At 34.2% G+C, this 17694-nt stretch overlaps 1 protein-coding gene across 3 annotated transcripts in view; it reads left to right on the top strand.

Moving 5' to 3' along the window:
- Window positions 1–1022: 1022 nt before the first annotated feature.
- The window catches only part of LOC127075093 (187-kDa microtubule-associated protein AIR9), a 32687-nt gene continuing 16015 nt past the window's right edge, over window positions 1023–17694 (top strand). The window contains exons 1-24 of one of the 3 annotated variants that reach the window (XM_051016569.1): window positions 1023–1254; window positions 1384–2106; window positions 3105–3176; window positions 3902–3967; window positions 4061–4132; window positions 4233–4298; window positions 4414–4476; window positions 4563–4628; window positions 5768–5867; window positions 6063–6397; window positions 6490–6604; window positions 7516–7636; window positions 7764–7939; window positions 9327–9462; window positions 9678–9778; window positions 9868–9915; window positions 10370–10551; window positions 10663–10780; window positions 11073–11200; window positions 11667–11835; window positions 12909–13027; window positions 15379–15547; window positions 15657–15741; window positions 15841–15914. In XM_051016569.1, coding sequence (XP_050872526.1) covers window positions 1390–2106; window positions 3105–3176; window positions 3902–3967; window positions 4061–4132; window positions 4233–4298; window positions 4414–4476; window positions 4563–4628; window positions 5768–5867; window positions 6063–6397; window positions 6490–6604; window positions 7516–7636; window positions 7764–7939; window positions 9327–9462; window positions 9678–9778; window positions 9868–9915; window positions 10370–10551; window positions 10663–10780; window positions 11073–11200; window positions 11667–11835; window positions 12909–13027; window positions 15379–15547; window positions 15657–15741; window positions 15841–15914 — 3298 coding nt within the window. In that variant the 5' untranslated portion in view covers window positions 1023–1254; window positions 1384–1389. Of the gene's footprint in view, window positions 1255–1383; window positions 2107–3104; window positions 3177–3659; window positions 3687–3901; window positions 3968–4060; window positions 4133–4232; window positions 4299–4413; window positions 4477–4562; window positions 4629–5767; window positions 5868–6062; window positions 6398–6489; window positions 6605–7515; window positions 7637–7763; window positions 7940–9326; window positions 9463–9677; window positions 9779–9867; window positions 9916–10369; window positions 10552–10662; window positions 10781–11072; window positions 11201–11666; window positions 11836–12908; window positions 13028–15378; window positions 15548–15656; window positions 15742–15840; window positions 15915–17694 lie in introns of those variants that run through there. The other 2 variants (XM_051016646.1, XM_051016714.1) reach the window with 2 other exon arrangements.

Genomic DNA, 17694 nt, shown 5'->3' with positions numbered 1-17694 from the left:
GATGAAGCTCAAGAGCACGACGAAGATTCCAGTGAAATATGCAGATTCTGACGAGTCTCCGACCAAACTCCGACTAGGTGTTTTTTCAAGTGGTGCTCGACAGATCTTAATGCTGCAATTGAAGAAATTTATTATGCATTACAATGTAACTAGTCACAATGGAGAACGTGGCAAGAAACTAGCAAAAAACACGTCTTTACAAAAGTCGATTCAGTTGTTTATATGATACATCCAATTGTTGTTGTAGTCTGCAAATGAAAGATATAATATTTATATGATACATTCTCCAACAAAAAAGTATTTTAATAAGCAATACTTCTTCCGGTGTCTTGCAAATAAACAAATGAGGTATTTTAATAAGCAAACATATATAATTAAAGATGATTATTATGTAAAGAACAAATTTTATAGGTAAAGAATAAGAATGAGGTTCCCTAAAAAAAAGGATTATGGATTAATGTTATAGTCATAATTCTTGAGCTATAGTGATTCTAGGTTAATGTTTAATTTGAAATGTATTTATTCTTTTTCAATCTTTAAATTTTACATTTATTTCTCAACTATTTGCTTGATCAATTTTAATTGAATGAATTTGATAGAATACATTTGATATGCATCAGTTATGAATATGGTAATATATATTTTATTCGTGAAATAAATAAAAAAATGATATAGTCTAACGGGTACTATATCTTTTTAAGTAATTGTGGTGACCATTTTGGTGACTTGGTGATGAAGATGAAAAAAAAAAAAAAAAAGTAAAGTTAAAGGACTAAATAGGTATTTTGCCCAAAATAAATGTTAACAAAAGAAATAAAAACCAATAGATTTTTGGACGGAAAAACCAATAAAGGAGGAGTAATTACTACAGTACATATTTTAGTCTACTAGTACTAATTACTACTAGTAGTTATCCTTCTAAACTTTAATAAATGTATTTACATATTTAAGGCTGAAGTCACTTATTCTTCTCATCTCATAACTCGCTTTTCCATTCCCGGGCGTTTCCGACAAATTTGTTTTTAAATTTTAAGAACCTACCCCACACTGTCACTTTACTCTTTTGCCTCATTTCCATTTTTCCATCAACCATTGTTTATTGCCTCCAGGTCCTCTGTCCCTCTCAATATCCTTTCCACCTTTTTCATACCCACTCTCTCTCTCTCTCTCAATGCTACTAAAATTCAACTTCAGCTTGAGTTCAATTGTCCTCTTCTTTCACTAGATCTCCTCATTTTCTTACCAGTGCACAAGGTAAACCACTTTTCCTTTACCAACATTAGATCTCACCTATATAATTTCTTCTATGCACTTTAATTTTTTTTTTTCTTATTCCCCAACTTTGAATTATTTCTATTTTTGTTTTTATATATTTTTTTTCAGGTTGAAATGGAAGTACCGTCGGAGTCCGAAAAGAAAAAATCTTCAGAAGCTGTGAAAACCGCTTCAATTGGTTCGGTTTCTTCGAGAAAGAGAGTCGAGGCTCGGAACATAACGGATTCAGGTTCGGTTACAAAGAGATCAGGTTCGGGTCCAGTTAGTTCGAGTTCAGTACCGAGAAGAAACAGTACTGGAGGGTTAGCACAACGGTCTTCGCTATCGTTATCATCAGATGGAAGAACTAGAGCTACTATTAGAGATAAAACTGTTTCTTCTTCTTCAGCTTCAACTTCTTCGGTTACTGAACAAGTCCGAAGATCTCTCCCGGAGATTCGCCGGAGTTCGATTTCTGCTTTGCATGCTGGCAAGCCGGTTGCCGCCTCGCCTGTGGGTTCGAGTAAGACGGAAGTTGTTAAGAGGCCGTTAAGCAAGCCAGCATTGTCGGTTTCTGCTTTCTCCTCGTCGAGGAGAGTTGGTTCTTCGACTGGTGATGTTAGTGGCGGTGGTACCGGTGGTTCTGTTAGGAAGAGTGTGGCGAAGGTTTCATCACCGTCAATGTCAGCACGGTCGCCAACTGTGTCTGGCGGGTTGAGAGCGGGATCTTTGTCATCTTCTTCTGATAGAAGTTCTAGTTTGTCCGGAAGGAGGAAATTGGGGACTCCTGATAGCCGTAATTCACGGTTTATTATTCTTCCGCAGATTGAGGTTAAGGCTAATGATGATTTGGTAAGGTTTGTTGTGATTAATGCAATGATGTTTACTTTTAGGTTACTGTTAAAAATCTTATTAGTGAAATATTTAGAGTGTTTCATTGATGGATGGAAATTCCGATTCCGGGAATATCATTTCTAGGAATTTCTACGAAAGGTTATATTGCCTGAAATTTTATTCCCATGAATTTGTTCGGGAAGTTATTAACATTTCTAGGAATATTTTTAAAATTTGTTTTATTTCTAAATTTGAAAATTTAAAATAAAAAATAAATGTATTAAAATAATGTAGAATTAGGTAATTATAATTGGTTATTTTTTATTCTCATGGGAATGTAAGATTTTCACCATTTAATATGGGAAGAAACATTAAAATTTACATGAGTAAATTAAATTCCTTGGAATAAAAAGTATCTAGGCATAATTTGTTAAAACTCGAAAAGAACATGAAAATATGAGATTTCCAACTTCACACCCCTATGTTAAACTCCTACCATTAATTTTGGAATATTGCTAAAAAGGAGGGGGATTATATGTATGTGATGTTGTGCATTATTAGATGTAGGTGCTTTTGTCTTTGAAAATAATTAGTGGTTGTTGGGTGATTTATTTTTAATTTTAGGAAAGAAAAAGCTCTATTATTAAGTTTTAACTTAATAGCTTGCATTTGTGAAAAGAAAAATATAATAATGGTGTGCGCAGTTAGATTGATTGTGTATTTTGTGAACTGTTTAACAACTAATACTAGTAATGTTTGGCACATTAGAGTGCTTTAGCTGTCACTAAAAGGATCCACCACTTCGTCTTCTTACTTATTTTGGGGGGATATTGAGGAAATTTGCTGTAAAAAACATGGCTGTCTGTATAGACATGGTTGCTGTCGTTATGACATATGAAACTGCGGCCATAATCGAGGTCGCAGTTTTTTTTTCCTTCGAAACCTCGTTTAAATTATATTGTAATCTTTCAGCCCCTTTTACTATCTAATTCTGAATCATATTGATGTTTTATCAGAGATTGGATCTTAGGGGACACAGGGTTCGCAGTCTCACTTCTGGTGGATTAAACTTATCCTCAAATTTGGAGGTAAGTGTGTCTTCTGTCTAGCACATTATGTTAGATAATATGTTCACAGTTGTTTTTGGCAATTTTGAAATGAAATGAAATTTATGGCAGGGGAGGATTTCATTTTATTTATTGAGTCCTATAACAGACGAGCATATGAGTAAATTCATATCAATGTGTCCTTTAATTTTATCCTCCACTCATTCCATAAAAACATGAGTTAGCTTCTTTGTCCATGTTCATTTACTAATTATTTTTAGGAAAGAGAATAGTTTGCTATGGTTGAACACACGCAGTAGTCTGTAAGAAATAGTTGGGAAATCTTTTCATTTGCAAGACAGAAAAGATAGTTGGAAAATCCTTTCATTTGCAAGAGAGAAAAGTTAGTAAATGCAGCTCTTTATTTGTGCTTGCTTTTGTATTACTCATATTTTAGCGAATTGCTAGATTGGTGTAGGCTTACTGTTTTCCTAAAGGGGCTGAGATGCATATTGTCCAGTTGCTGCTGTGCGAAATACCATGACAAGACTAGTGAGCTGATGTTGATTTAATTTCTGTTGTCTCTTCAATGGCTTTAGGTTTTGTTATTTAAGATTATGAAATAAAATATCTTATTTGCCTTTATTTATTCCCACAACTGCATAATGCCTAGGAGAGAATCTCAAGTTGTTTAAATTTTAACATACCATAGTTATTTTGTATTTTGAGGATTTTCATAGCATTTAACTTATGATTCTTATTGGCAGTTTGTCTATCTCCGTGACAATCTCTTGTCTACATTGGAAGGAGTGGAAATATTGACAAGAGTGAAGGTTTTAAATATAATCTGTGCTTGGTTATCATGTTTGAATATCTTCAAGTGGTCTCTCTACTAAACTAATTGAAAAAACCATTTGATTTATCAGGTTCTTGATTTGAGTTTTAATGATTTTAAAGGGCCTGGATTTGAGCCTCTTGAGAGTTGCAAAGTACTGCAGGTATACATATATTTATGTGGGCGCGCTTGCTTTTGCCTTATGTATGCAATATATACAAAATTTTAATGATGACATTATGGAGTTCATAACTTTTATGTAGCAACTCTATCTTGCTGGAAATCAAATCACATCATTGGCAAGTCTCCCGCAACTTCCCAATTTGGAGGCAAGCTTTAAAAAAACCTTGTCAGTTTTCTGAATTTTTATTCAGATTTTATTTTTTTGGTCTTCAACTTAAGTTTTCATAAAACATTTGTATATTCTATGCTTCAATTTTGCAGTTCCTCTCAGTAGCTCAAAATAAGTTGAAATCTCTCACTATGGCAAGTCAACCTCGACTCCAGGTTGTTTTGCTGTATCTAGTATTGACCATATAGTGTGTGTGCTTATTTAACATTTTACTGAGTAACAATAAAGTAATCTGATGCAGGTGTTAGCTGCCAGCAAAAACAGAATTTCTACACTTACAGGTTTTCCATATTTACCAGTTCTTGAGGTTAGTATGATATCATTTTTACTTGGCACAACATAACCTTAAACAGTTCATCATATGTAAAACATTTATTGGAGTAGACTTTTTTCATGGGTATAGTTAATCACTGTGTTATTGTCTGATAAAATTTCTGAGTCATTGGAGACGTCTAGTTATCTATTTGAGAATATAGAGAAGTGTCGCAATTAGTGATTGTTAAATGCTATTGTTTTTGTTTTAATTTTGTAGTTTTAATTGGTTTTTTGAGAAAAGCAGTAAGGATATTGTTTAGGCTGTCATGTGATTTTGCTTCTATCTTCATCATATTTATAGATAATCTTGAATTTTCTAGTATATCTTGGTTATTATTAGTGGGTTTTAGCATTTATACAGTCTAGAAGCAATTGTATCTATGATTGTAGCCATTGCTTAGACCGTACACAAGTTTATTTTACTCGAAGAGTTTTGTTTCCTGTATTGGAAATTTTATTGGCTCCTCTGAACTGAAGGACACACTTCAGAGAGAAACGTGCATATCCCCACAATCTTATCCGTTGGTTTTCTAATCAACAATTTTAATACTGCAATTTTCTCTCTAAAGTGATCCCCTGACCTCAAAGTAGCCAAATCATTGTCATAAAATTATATATTCCTGCTAGACAAGGGGGAAGTAAACCTTTGTATTTAGGCAAAGAGTTAATCTTGCTAACGCTCCCCTTTTCTCAAACACTGCCAAGCATTTGGTTGAAGAGGTCATGGCTGATTAAATGAAAGATAAATGTATAATAATGTGGCTGGCTGCAGTATGAGTTTAGTTTTTAATACTTTTTGTTTCCATTAAATCGAAGTGATATATGTTTTCATTTCTAATTTCTAATCGGGTTTGCACCATATGAAAGTGGACACCAATGGTCTCATTTAGAAACAATTGGTAATTATCAACACAAGGGTACTAGTTAAAAATTTGGATAAGATTCAATAATAATGCAGGAACTTAACCTAAGCAATTTTAAGTAACTTTTGAGTACTATTTAGTGTTGAATTGAATTGTACATGCATGGGTAAATACTTTAGTGTAGACTGATTTATGTTGTTTTCAATGATTTAACTTTAACTTTTTCTGCTTTAAAAAAAGTTGTTTTGAATGATTTATTTTAATGTAGCATTTGCGATTGGAGGAGAACCCTATATTGAAGATGCCTCATTTGGAAGCAGCCTCAATATTGCTTGTTGGGCCTACTTTAAAAAAATATAATGATAGAGGTATGGGCCATCAATTGTTAGCCTTTGGCTTGTTAAAATGTTGGTAGAGCTGATAGAAGAGTACATTCTAATTAAGTACTAGTTATTAGTTAAGGAGTACCCATTTGTTTTCTTTGAGTGATTTGTTTCGGTATCTTCAAATTCTTATGTTCTCATGCATTAAGATAGTTCATTGAATGTGAAAAAGTTTTGTAGATCTTTCTCGCGAAGAAATGGCAATAGCAAGAAGATACCCTGCACATACAGCTTTGTGCATTAGAGATGGTTGGGAGTTTGGTCGCCCTGAGCAAGCTGCAGAGTCAACTTTCCGCTTTCTAGTTGAGAAATGGAAGGATCATCTTCCACCTGGTTTTTTACTCAAAGAAGCCTCAATAGATAAACCTTTGGAAGAAGATGTGTGCCACAGTCACTTCACATTTGTTCATGATGGTGCAATGAGTACAGACCCTCCCTTAGTCTTAAAATATCAATGGTTTTGTGGTGATGTAACACTTTCGAATTTTGTCCCTATTCAAGAGGCCACTGATGAGGTATTTTAGCTGATTGTATGATCATCATTACTTCAAATTTGTTAGTATATTTGTTTAAATTATTTATGTATACGATATTGTATTTTTTTCAGTTTTACTTGCCAAAACACGATGAGATTGGAAAAATTCTGAAAGTGGAATGTATTCCCACTTTAGGAGAGACAGAATATCCTTCTATATTTGCCATCTCTTCTCGTGTTAAACCAGGTATGCTTACCTTGTACCTTATAAATGAACAACTAAATTTTGAGATCTTAGATGTGAAATGAATTTTACTAAATTAAGTGTAGCAAAGATGAGGATGTTGCGTTGGATGTGTGGTAAGATTATACATGATAGAATAAGAAATGACAACATTAAAAAGAGAGTTGGGGTAGCACCTATGGTAAAAGAAAAGATGGTGGAAACTAGACTGTAGTTTGGGTATGTAGAGAGAAGACCTACATGTGGATTCTATAGTATGGAGTGTAGATCAGATGGAGGATTGTCAAACTGCTAGATATAGCGGAATACCTAGAAAAAATATATGAGAAACTATTATAAAAGATCTCAAGGTTAATGAGAAGGATCGAAGTATGGTTTTTGATAAAATATTATGGTGTCGTTTGATACATAGCCGACCCCACTTAGTGATATAAGGCTTGGTTAATGTTGTTGTATAATTATGGTTCATTCTATTGTCTAATTTATCTAACCTATTCTAGGAAAGTAAATTTACAATAAATACCACCATCCATTTCTGATTAACAAAGAGGTTAGTCATTTATTAAGTTGAGTTAGTTAGAAAATATCCTGATTAACAAAGAGGTTAGTCATTTATTCAGTTGAGTTAGTTAGAAAATAAAGAGTAAGATGCATTACTTTTATATAGAAAGGAGGGTGGAAGACACTTCAAGAGCTGGCATTGTTCTGTGTTACCGATCGATATTCACCTTTAAATTGATAATAGTTGAATGACCTGTTAACTTTCTGACTCTGACTGGTTAAAAAAGGAGGCGTCTTACCTGTATTGTATAGATTGTAAATTAATATTAATAGTATATTCTTTCAATAATTTCTTAATGCTTACATAATTCATGTATTGCAAATGATTCTTTTACATTTCTACTTTTCACAAGGGAGCGGAATTCCTAGGGTTATAAATCTTGAAGTCCATGGGGAACTGATAGAAGGAAGTATCATCCGGGGTTGTGCTAAGGTTGCATGGTGTGGTGGGACTCCAGGAAAAGGTGTTGCTAGGTGAGACATCATTCCTTATACTTGTATGTGTCGTTTTGCATTGTGTTTATATGTCCTCAAGTCATATTCAACTAAAAAAGGTGTAATGAAACTATTCCATTTGTTTTTGTATCCGTGCTTTCTTTAGTTGGCTGCGGAGAAAGTGGAACAGTAGTCCAGTGGTTATTGTTGGGGCAGAAGATGACGAGTATCAGCCCACCATTGATGACGTTGATTCAAGTTTAGTTTTCATGTACACACCAGTAACAGAAGAAGGTGCCAAAGGAGAACCTCAATATAAATATACAGATTTTGTAAGAGCTGGTAATGATTGAAATTTGGTCATTTTTAAATTCTTTAATTTTCCCTAGATCCAATTAAAATGCTTGATAACATTTGCAGAATGCTAATCTAGATTTGCCCACAAGTTTAACACTTGTTAGACTATACGGTCAAGTAGTCAACAATAACTACGAAATATTCTGTGTTAGTGAGTTATTTGGCTTTTAGTTTGTCATGAATTTGTTTAATTAGCTCCTTGGTTGATTTGATTCCAGTCATACCTGGATAGGAGATAATTATGCAGCTTAGATACACCCTAGTTCTTCCAAATACTATTTGTTTCAACATGGTATCAGAGTTGTTCTATCCCTTATGATCCAATTCTTTCCCTATTTCTATATCTGAATTTTGAAAGTCTGGAATTACTTTTGTATTCTCCTGTTTCGGCCTCACGGGTCTCTTGCTGTTGGCAGTGTACTTCATTTGGTTAGTGGAATCTTTGATTTCCCTCACAATTGTTACTGCCATATGCCTTTCTAGAAACATGAGTGGCATTTTTACCTTTTAGGTATGTTTCTCCTACCAGCATTGCAAACCTTGCCGCCTTTTCCCTCCTGGTACGGTTGGCAATAATAGCCATAGCAGTTAGTGAACTCTTGAATGCTTATAGATGAGCACTTTGTTGAAGTTATAAGGTTTTAGATAAAGAAAGAAGTGAAAAAAAATAGACTTTCCACTAAATTTTTTATTTTAAAAGTTGTTGATTTATAAATATAACAACTTGTTTACATTAATCCATAAATATAAATAAATGCTGCTGCCATGGATTGAACTCAAAATCAGCAGTTTACACCCATTTAACTCAACTAGCATATACGAGTTGAGCTACCTCACCCGCCCTTTCAACTATGAATATGGTTTGATACAAAAAGGCTAAAAGTTACTTCTTAGTTATACTTATAGAGTTCTGTAAATTCTGTGTGTCTATACTCAGCGTAAATATTTTTTTTTCCTATTCTTATAGAATTCTGTAAATTCCGTGTGTCAGACCAAACATTTTTTATTGGTTTTGTTTCCCTTTGGCTAAAACTGAACCAAACTGACTCTTTTCAGCCTATTCTTATAAAACTGGCTTATTAGGCGAGGATATCTAAGCCTTCATAGTTTCCTTAGAAAGCTTAGGCTGATTGATTTTATTCCGACATGATGGAACCGTGTTTCTCTTTGTTTCCGACATGGTGAAGTGAAATGAGATTCAAATGATTTAATGGCTCATAATCATTAAACTGGCTTATTTGGAAGATTAATGTTGTCAATAAGGAATTAGTTATATTATATCATTGGTGAATAACTTCGCCTTTTTTAAATTCTCTTTATATAATTGTAATCATGTCTAACTCTATAATTTACTTTTTTGTTCATATGGCAGCTCCCCCTTCAGTCAGTAATGTTAGAATAGTTGGAGATCCTGTTGAAGGAATCACCATTAAAGGAGTTGGTGATTATTTTGGTGGACGGGAGGGACCTAGCAAGTTTGAGTGGCTACGAAAGAACAGGGATACTGGGTCAGTATTTTCTTCATCATGCTTTTCCGAAGGGCATGGAAGTATTTATTTAAAAAATAAAGCCTTGTATTCTTGTCTTTGATCTGTGCTTCCACTAATTGGAAAATGAATTGTTGCAATCATTTTGATGCTTTGGTGGATAGTTAACACCTTGTTTTTACCTAAAATTTTCTCTCGTTTATTGTCCCCTTATCTTTCACCACTAATCTATGCAGAGATTTTCTGTTAGTGTCAGCTGGCACATCTGATTATACCTTGACCAAAGAAGATGTTGGTTATTGTCTGATGTTTATATACATACCGATTAATTTTGAAGGTTTGGTATCTGGGCTGAACACAATCAATATATCCATTCTATTTATCTGTCATGTATTTCTATAACATCGTCATTGGTTTCCCTTTCAGGTCAGGAAGGAAAATCGTTGTCAGCGACGTCCTCTGTTGTAAAACAAGGTATCTTAAAGATTATTACCAATGTCTCCTGTACTTGGGTACTTCTGTTATGCATCCTTTCCATTTTATTATGCTTTTGGGGAATGTTTGTTTCTAGTCATGTAATTTAGTTTTTGCGATTTACTTTTCCTTGGAATATAATGTTGAGAATCTTATTTCTGTGTATATTTAAAAAAAAAAGAGTTGGTTTAACATTTATAGCATTTCATTGTATCATTAGTATTATGAGAAGTCAGCTCTTAATTCATAGAGGGAACGTGAGAAGTCAGTTCTTAATCCACAAGACAAAAATATTTACCGTGTTGCTTATTAGTTAGGTGTGTGTATTTAGTTCTTTCCCATTCTTCTCTGAACATGATGAAATGTTTGCTGGGGATGTTTTTAAGAAATAAAATTTCTGCTAATATATACTGAAAATTGGCATATGGTTATAATGCTTTGGTCTCAATTTCAGCTCCACCAAAAGTAACAAATGTCAAAATAATTGGTGATCTACGAGAGAATGGAAAAGTCACTGCGACTGGTATTGTAACTGGAGGAACCGAAGGATCTAGCAGAGTTCAATGGTACAAAACATATTTGTCAACTTTGGATGAAAGCAATCTTGAAGCATTAAGTACTTCTAAAATTGCTAAAGTGAGTGGTTTGTTGTTTTGGCATAGAGTTCGGGTTGTTTTCCATTGCGTTGCACAATTTCCCCCTCTATGCACTACCTTCCATTTTATTGTTTTGTTTTGAATTGGTCAGGCATTTCGTATTCCTCTTGGAGCTGTTGGCTGTTACATTGTTGCAAAATATACACCAATGACTCCTGATGGTGATTCTGGGGAACCAACATTTGTAATATCTGATAGAGCAGTTGAGAGTAGGTTTACTTGTCTCTATGCACCCCCTTTTGTTCTTTTTCTGTCATATATTACCAAGTATATAAAGTTAATGTATTTGTGTGTTTGAGTTGGCGTTGGGAGAGGTCAAACAACTCTTTGAGTTCACAAAAACTTTGTTGCATTGACATCGGACGTGCTTTGGGATGTGGGTCATTGCTAAACCAAACACACCATATATCAACTGCTTCTTTTAAGTATCAAAATGATTTATTCTCAAATTAGAAGTCTATCTGAAGTTTGAAATAAAATCTTTTTGCATCTCATTTGCAGCACTTCCCCCAAGCTTAAATTTCTTATCAATCATTGGAGATTACTGCGAGGATGGAATATTGACAGCTTCATATGGATATGTTGGAGGTCATGAAGGAAAAAGTATATACAATTGGTATTTTCACGAGGTATGCACTTGCATCAAAGTTCTGCAAAATATGCTTATTTTTATTTTCTAAATGTGATGAGAACCTAATCCCTACGATGTGTCATGTCGGTGTCCTATATTTTTTACATTAGTAATGTCGACATGTCATGTTAGGTGTCTCTGCTTCCTAGCTATAACATTGAGGCTTTTGTCTTCTTCCCTACTTCATGTATTAGCAATGTTGACATGTAATGTTAGGTGTCTCTGCTTCATAGCTGTAATGTTGAGGAGATTTTTTTTGTCTTCTTCCCTACTTCATGTATTTTGGCATATTTTTGATGTAGTTATCGGAAAACAAGAAAATGTATCGAGAAATTTATCAAATGGGTTGGAAAACAGTAGTACTTTGCGCTACTAGCAACAAATATGAAAAGCAGCATTCCAATCTATGAAAACTGTCCTTCAGATAGAGAACTTAATCTCTTAAATATCATCTAAATTTCCAGGTTGAAAGTGATTTTGGTTCTCAGATACCGGGAGTTTCTGGATTTCTGCAGTACCATATTACCAAAGAAGCTATTGGAAAATTCATCTCATTCCAGTGTACTCCTGTTCGGGATGATGGTGTTGTGGGTGACAAAAGAATTTGCATGAGCCAGGAGCGCATTCGCCCAGGTAATACATTTTATAAGGTCTATGTGGCAAAAATTGTTTTATTTTTTTGTTGTTTTATACAAAAATGAAATTTACATTAATAACATGCAAGCTAGAAATTTCTGATGTTAGAAGTATTTATTCGTATAAAAGTTAAAAAATGGAGAATCAAGAAGCTTATTACATTAAATATGAAGGTCTCTATAATTTTGTGTATTTTCAATGAGTCTTTATTTTGCACACTGGTTTTTAATCTTTGCAATAGCAACTATCCCTCTATCTGCTATACCATTATAACATTTTAGGGAGCCGGTTCTACACGACGCTATCTGATATAAACAACATTGATGAAAATCTCTGAAAATAAGAAAAATAGGACTATCTAAGTAAACTAACAGTATCAAATGTAACGAGAAATATTAATCCTAATTATGATTTTAATTAACATAATCTGAAGTCATAGCACAAGGATACATGAGATTCAATGTCCAAGAGTGGCAAACAAGGAAACAAGATTGAAAGCCTCGTGATCATTCTGATCTGATATAAATAAGTTTCCATAAATTGGGTCCATACTAAATAGTTAAAAATGAAAGATTAGAGCATTGTGCAAGTTAGCAATGCCATACAAGCTTGTACATAAATCCAACTGGTAAATTTTGCAAATTTCTCTTCCCTCCAAGACTAGAAATTAGAATCATTTCCTACTTGAGGAGAACACAAAGCAATACAATTACAGTTATTAGTTTTAATCATATCTATAGTGAGCACTATTAGGTGTTAGGGATTCCGGTGAGAAGTTTGATCACCTGCAATTTAGTAGATGATTGCTTTGTTAGTAATTACTTTACATGAAATAAATACATACTTGTGTTGACCGATTAAATCATAGTTTTAACTCATACTTTCAAATTTTAAATAAGATACCATTATTGATACAAGCCCACCAAAAGGTCTCGTCTACACTGAATTACCAACAATGGACATGCATTGCCTATTTTTTCAATCATGCAATTTATTCCTTTTGCTTTATCTAAGATCATCCTGGATTTTGTATTGTGTTTCTTATGGTGGAGTTGTTTAATGATGATCAGGAAGCCCAAGATTGCTTTCTTTACGCACAGTTGGAAATGCGGTTGAAGGAACAACACTAAGAATTGAAAAAACGTATTGGGGTGGTGAAGAGGGAGATTCAGTTTACCGCTGGCTTAGGGTACTTTTTCTTTGAACCTTTTGCGCTGTGAATGTCTTTGTTTGGAACTCCAATTTTGATTTAAATTGGCATTGGCCTATTTTGTTTGACAACATTTTGTTTTCATTTCCTATTTTGAAATTTAATTACAAAACATCACTTTTTATTTTTAATTTGTTTTTGTTTTCAAATATTTGTAAGGAAAAAATTAAAAGATGTTTTTTGTTGTTTCCTATACAAATGCTAAACATTTGGGGTGGATTGAGCTTAACCTAATCCCACACTTGCTGATACGGAAAGGGTTGGCCTCACTGAACATTTACAGTGTGATTTAAGTTGCCTAAAATCACGATAAGAATTGGCCCAGCAGATCTACTATAGGCTATGTTATTGTAAATATGTTATTTTACAACAAAATAATATATGTAATTATTAGGAGAATAACATAACATATGTAATTATGGTTTTTTGTTTGTTTGTATTTCCTTATGTCTTGATTAGCATTTGTTAAGACTAGTCTATCTATACATTTAAATTAAAGCTTGTACAAGGTGATCCAATTGTATCTCAAAATATCATTTATGAAAGTTGACAATACCTGTATTCTAAATTCTAAATTTGAGGACACAGAGAACCCCAAAGGTCATAATGGACAATATCAAAGGGAGACATTGATCTTTTATTGACACTACTAGAAAAAGACATTGATCTTTTATTGACACTACTAGAAAAAGACACTATAGCATATTTGCAAAGCTAACGTGATTACAATCCTAGGAATTCAAATGTGAAAGATGAGGAATCAACACCTTTAACTTATCCAAACTTTGATGACCCCAACAAAGATGAATAACATCTAGAGATACAAAAGCAATGGATACACTGGACGAAAGTAATAGAGACACCCCATGATTCAGTTCGTGTTCTAACCATCTGTCCTATGCTGTAGTCTTGTATAAATAAAAGATCAGAAATAAATGTTGCAGAACAATTGAGAGAGAGTGTAAGTTGTTTAATTGTACCAGAACAGATAAGACATCATTTAGAGACAAGGATGGAATAAGTGTAGCTTGACCAATACCAGTAGTCTATGCCTCAGAATAATTTGAAAGCATAATGGGATGAGGTGTTTTAGGAGGTAATAGATTATGAAATGAAAGAGGAATTACCAACTATATGGTCATAAGCACCATAATCTAAAATTCAGGATCCTACATTAAGATAGACGAACAGATTAACAACCAAAACAAACTAGTGTAGATGAAAAGGAAGCCTAATGCACTGACATGAAACTGTGAAGAGTACCTTGAAGGGTGTCAGTGTCAAGTCGGCAACCTGAGAAACCAACCACAGCTTTACGAAGAAAATAAACAGGGCTTTAAATAGCATGTAAAAACACTTAAACATCAGCTTGAGCTAAACGAGGATGAACGGAGATCCCACAGGGAAGCCTTCATGGCAGATGAACCTGAAGATGTAGGATTTCATAATTAGTCCTCACTTTACAAACAGTTTTGTGGTATTCAGTTCAACCGTAAGCTAAGTTTACAAAATATTCTATGATGATTTCAGATTCATTGTCGTATACATTATAGCTTCATAGGATTTTGCCACTTAACAAACTTTGATGTTTGGTTCGAACATAACTGAAGGATTAGGCGGAGTGGCTAACAAAGGAGGGTGGAAACACTTGTATCCTTTCAAAGTGGAAGAAAACCTATTAGAAAGATATCTTAAGAGCTCTTGGTTAGAGTTTCCACGTCCTAACTATGAATATGAACAAATAATACAAACCCAAATTGGTGGTCCTACTTCTTGTGGTGTATTTTGACACAGGCTTGTGAGTTATGGACTATTTTTCACAAATTGGTGCAACATGATTAAAATAGTTATTAGCTTTGTCAAACACGAGTCTTTCAGTATTCTCATCAAGTTGGTACTCTTTCAATTCCGTTTTACATGTATTGTTTGTATAAGAATTTTGTTTTTATAGTTTTTGTTTTCAAAGTTCAATGTAATATTAATTATTGATTTGTCAATAATATCCTTGATTATTTATCGAAGAGATACAGGTGAAATGAGATAATAAATCGCTAAGGTATTATAGGAAAAAGACATTATTTCATCGGAAGTAACATTTATTGGTATGAACCTAAAACAATGCTAACTGACATGCCTAAACTATTGTAAGAATGGTGAATTAAGCATTAGCTAAACTCTTTTGATAATAAAGCAGGGATGGAGACTAACTTCCCTTTGTGATTGCCATATGCACTGAATAATGGCATAAATAGCGCAGTCGGTTTCACTTTCTTTCATTATCCTCTGTTAAATATTTGGTGGACTAACTTATTATCTATGGCTTTATGTAGACCAGTTCTGAGGGTGTCCAAAGTGAAATTATGGGAGCCACCACATCATCATATATGCTCTCAATTGATGATATTGGTTTCTTTATTTCTGTTTCTTGTGAGCCTGTCAGAAGTGATTGGGCCCGTGGACCCATTGTTCTCTCTGAACAGATTGGACCTATAATAGCTGGTATTGATCAGTTCTTGTTTTCTTAATATGCTCTGCCAGCTTTAAAATGTTCATCTAAAATGGAGATTTTTTAAAGCAATTTTTTTTTTGCACTTGTGCTGCAAATTAGGTCCACCAACTTGTCAAACTTTGGAAATTATTGGATCAATAATAGAAGGGCAGCGATTGAATTTCAATGCTGTGTATAACGGAGGGTCAGGCTTCTACATCCAATGCTTATAAATTCATGTCTCTACTTATTATTTTATCAGTGGTTTCTTCTCCTGACATGGAGTCTGTTGATCACCTTTCAGGGAGAGGGGAGAATGCACCCACCAATGGTTTAGGGTAAAAGACAAAGGTCTACGAGAGAAGATAAGTACTCAAGGTGAGTTTCGTGTAGTTGTGTTCTCAAAGAAGCGGTGTTTATCTATTATATACAATATAGAATTATGGAGTTGTTATTGTTATTATTATTTAATACTACTACTTATTATATATATATATATATATATATATATATATATATATATATATATATATATATATATATACCCAATAATAAAGACGAGTGAAGTAGAGAGCGACCAAGGGGACACCTGGGCCAAGAAGAAATAAATGGATACGCTCCCCCCCCCCCCCCCCCCCATAATTTTGGGTTTTTCACGCTTATTATTTAATACTATTTATTAATTAAGAATGGTAGTATAAATTAAAGTATGATTTTTCCACATAAAGGAATATTCCAAGTGTTTCACAACATTAAACTAAGTTAATTAATAATTCATAACCATCATTCCAAAAGTTCATAACAACCCAGTACTAAGTTCATAAAGTTACTCAAAGACTATGTTTAAAATAAGTAGGTCAAAAGACATAATCCATAGAAACAAGTCTAGATATCTAAGAAATTATCCAATCCCATATCATGATAGTTATTGAGATCGTCATTCTCTTCCACTTCAATGGCATCATCTTCAACAATAGAAGGAACACCCAAATCATCACCAAGAACATTACCAATACCACTGGCATCTTTTTCAACATCAAGTGAGATGTCATCTTCATTCTCATTATCCTCCACTTGGATCGTTTGTATGTCTAAGTGTAGTGATTCTTCCTTACATGCTATCTCCCCTTGGCTCTTTCTTTTTCCACTTGAATCAGCAACATAAGCGTCATTAGCTTCAATGTCAAATACATTTGACTTTTTTAGCAACATTTTTTGCAAGTTATAAACAATATCCATCATGTCTTTCTTGACATACTCAGGAACAACTTTACAAGGCTTAGCATCTCACTGGTTCCAGCCAAATGATGCTTCAAACGACAAACACCTCCTGTAAACTCACTCTCACAAAATTTACACTTGATTCTTCTTGTAGCTGCATCAATCGTAACACAATGTTTTCATGCTGAGTTACTCTTCATTCCAAGGGCATTTATCAGCAGGAACATTATGGGCATTTATCAGCAGGAACATTATGAGACTCACTCCCTGTAGATGGCTGTAGCAGCAGGAACATTATGAGACCGACTTCATGCAGATAGTTGAGCACTCTGAGACCCACCTGAAGCCATTACATCAATTGTCAAAGAAAAAAAGAAGAAACAGATTGTAAATTTCTGAAATAGAGTGTTAAGAAGAATTAAGAGGCTTAAGAAAGAGTTGAAGAGTAATTTATGAAGAAGAGTCTAGGGGAAACTGTTGCAGGGAAGAGGAGCTGGCAGCACGAACAGAGGAGACACCAATGCAGTATCACATGGAGGCGAGACCGACGTTCGAAGGTAGGGAACGACACTTGGCGTTTTTCGTTCGTGGGTAGCAAGTGAGTGAGGAGGGAGATTGAACTCGAAGGGTTCTGTTTGTTATACAAAACTGCTAATTATTTTAAAAAATCCAACCTGAGGATGGAAGGCCCAAACGAAACTGTGGCTCTGCACGGAGGTGTTACGATCTTGCTGCAAAACACGCGATCTGGACCATAATCCCTTCCGGCGATCTTAATTGAATTGAGGCACAATTCCATGTTGGAGGATGAAAGATCGTATGGTCCTACAACCTAACACTCAAGCACTCAATCTGGACTGCCTTGACTTTTTAGTTCTTTCTCATGTGATATGACTTTGTGACCGAATGGAATGAAATATAATGAAATAGAGTGGAA

This window comes from Lathyrus oleraceus, chromosome 1, assembly GCF_024323335.1.
Source record: "Lathyrus oleraceus cultivar Zhongwan6 chromosome 1, CAAS_Psat_ZW6_1.0, whole genome shotgun sequence".
Lineage (NCBI taxonomy): Eukaryota > Viridiplantae > Streptophyta > Magnoliopsida > Fabales > Fabaceae > Lathyrus > Lathyrus oleraceus.
Note: the sequence above shows the minus strand (reverse complement) of the source record. Positions and strands in the feature narration are given on the sequence as shown.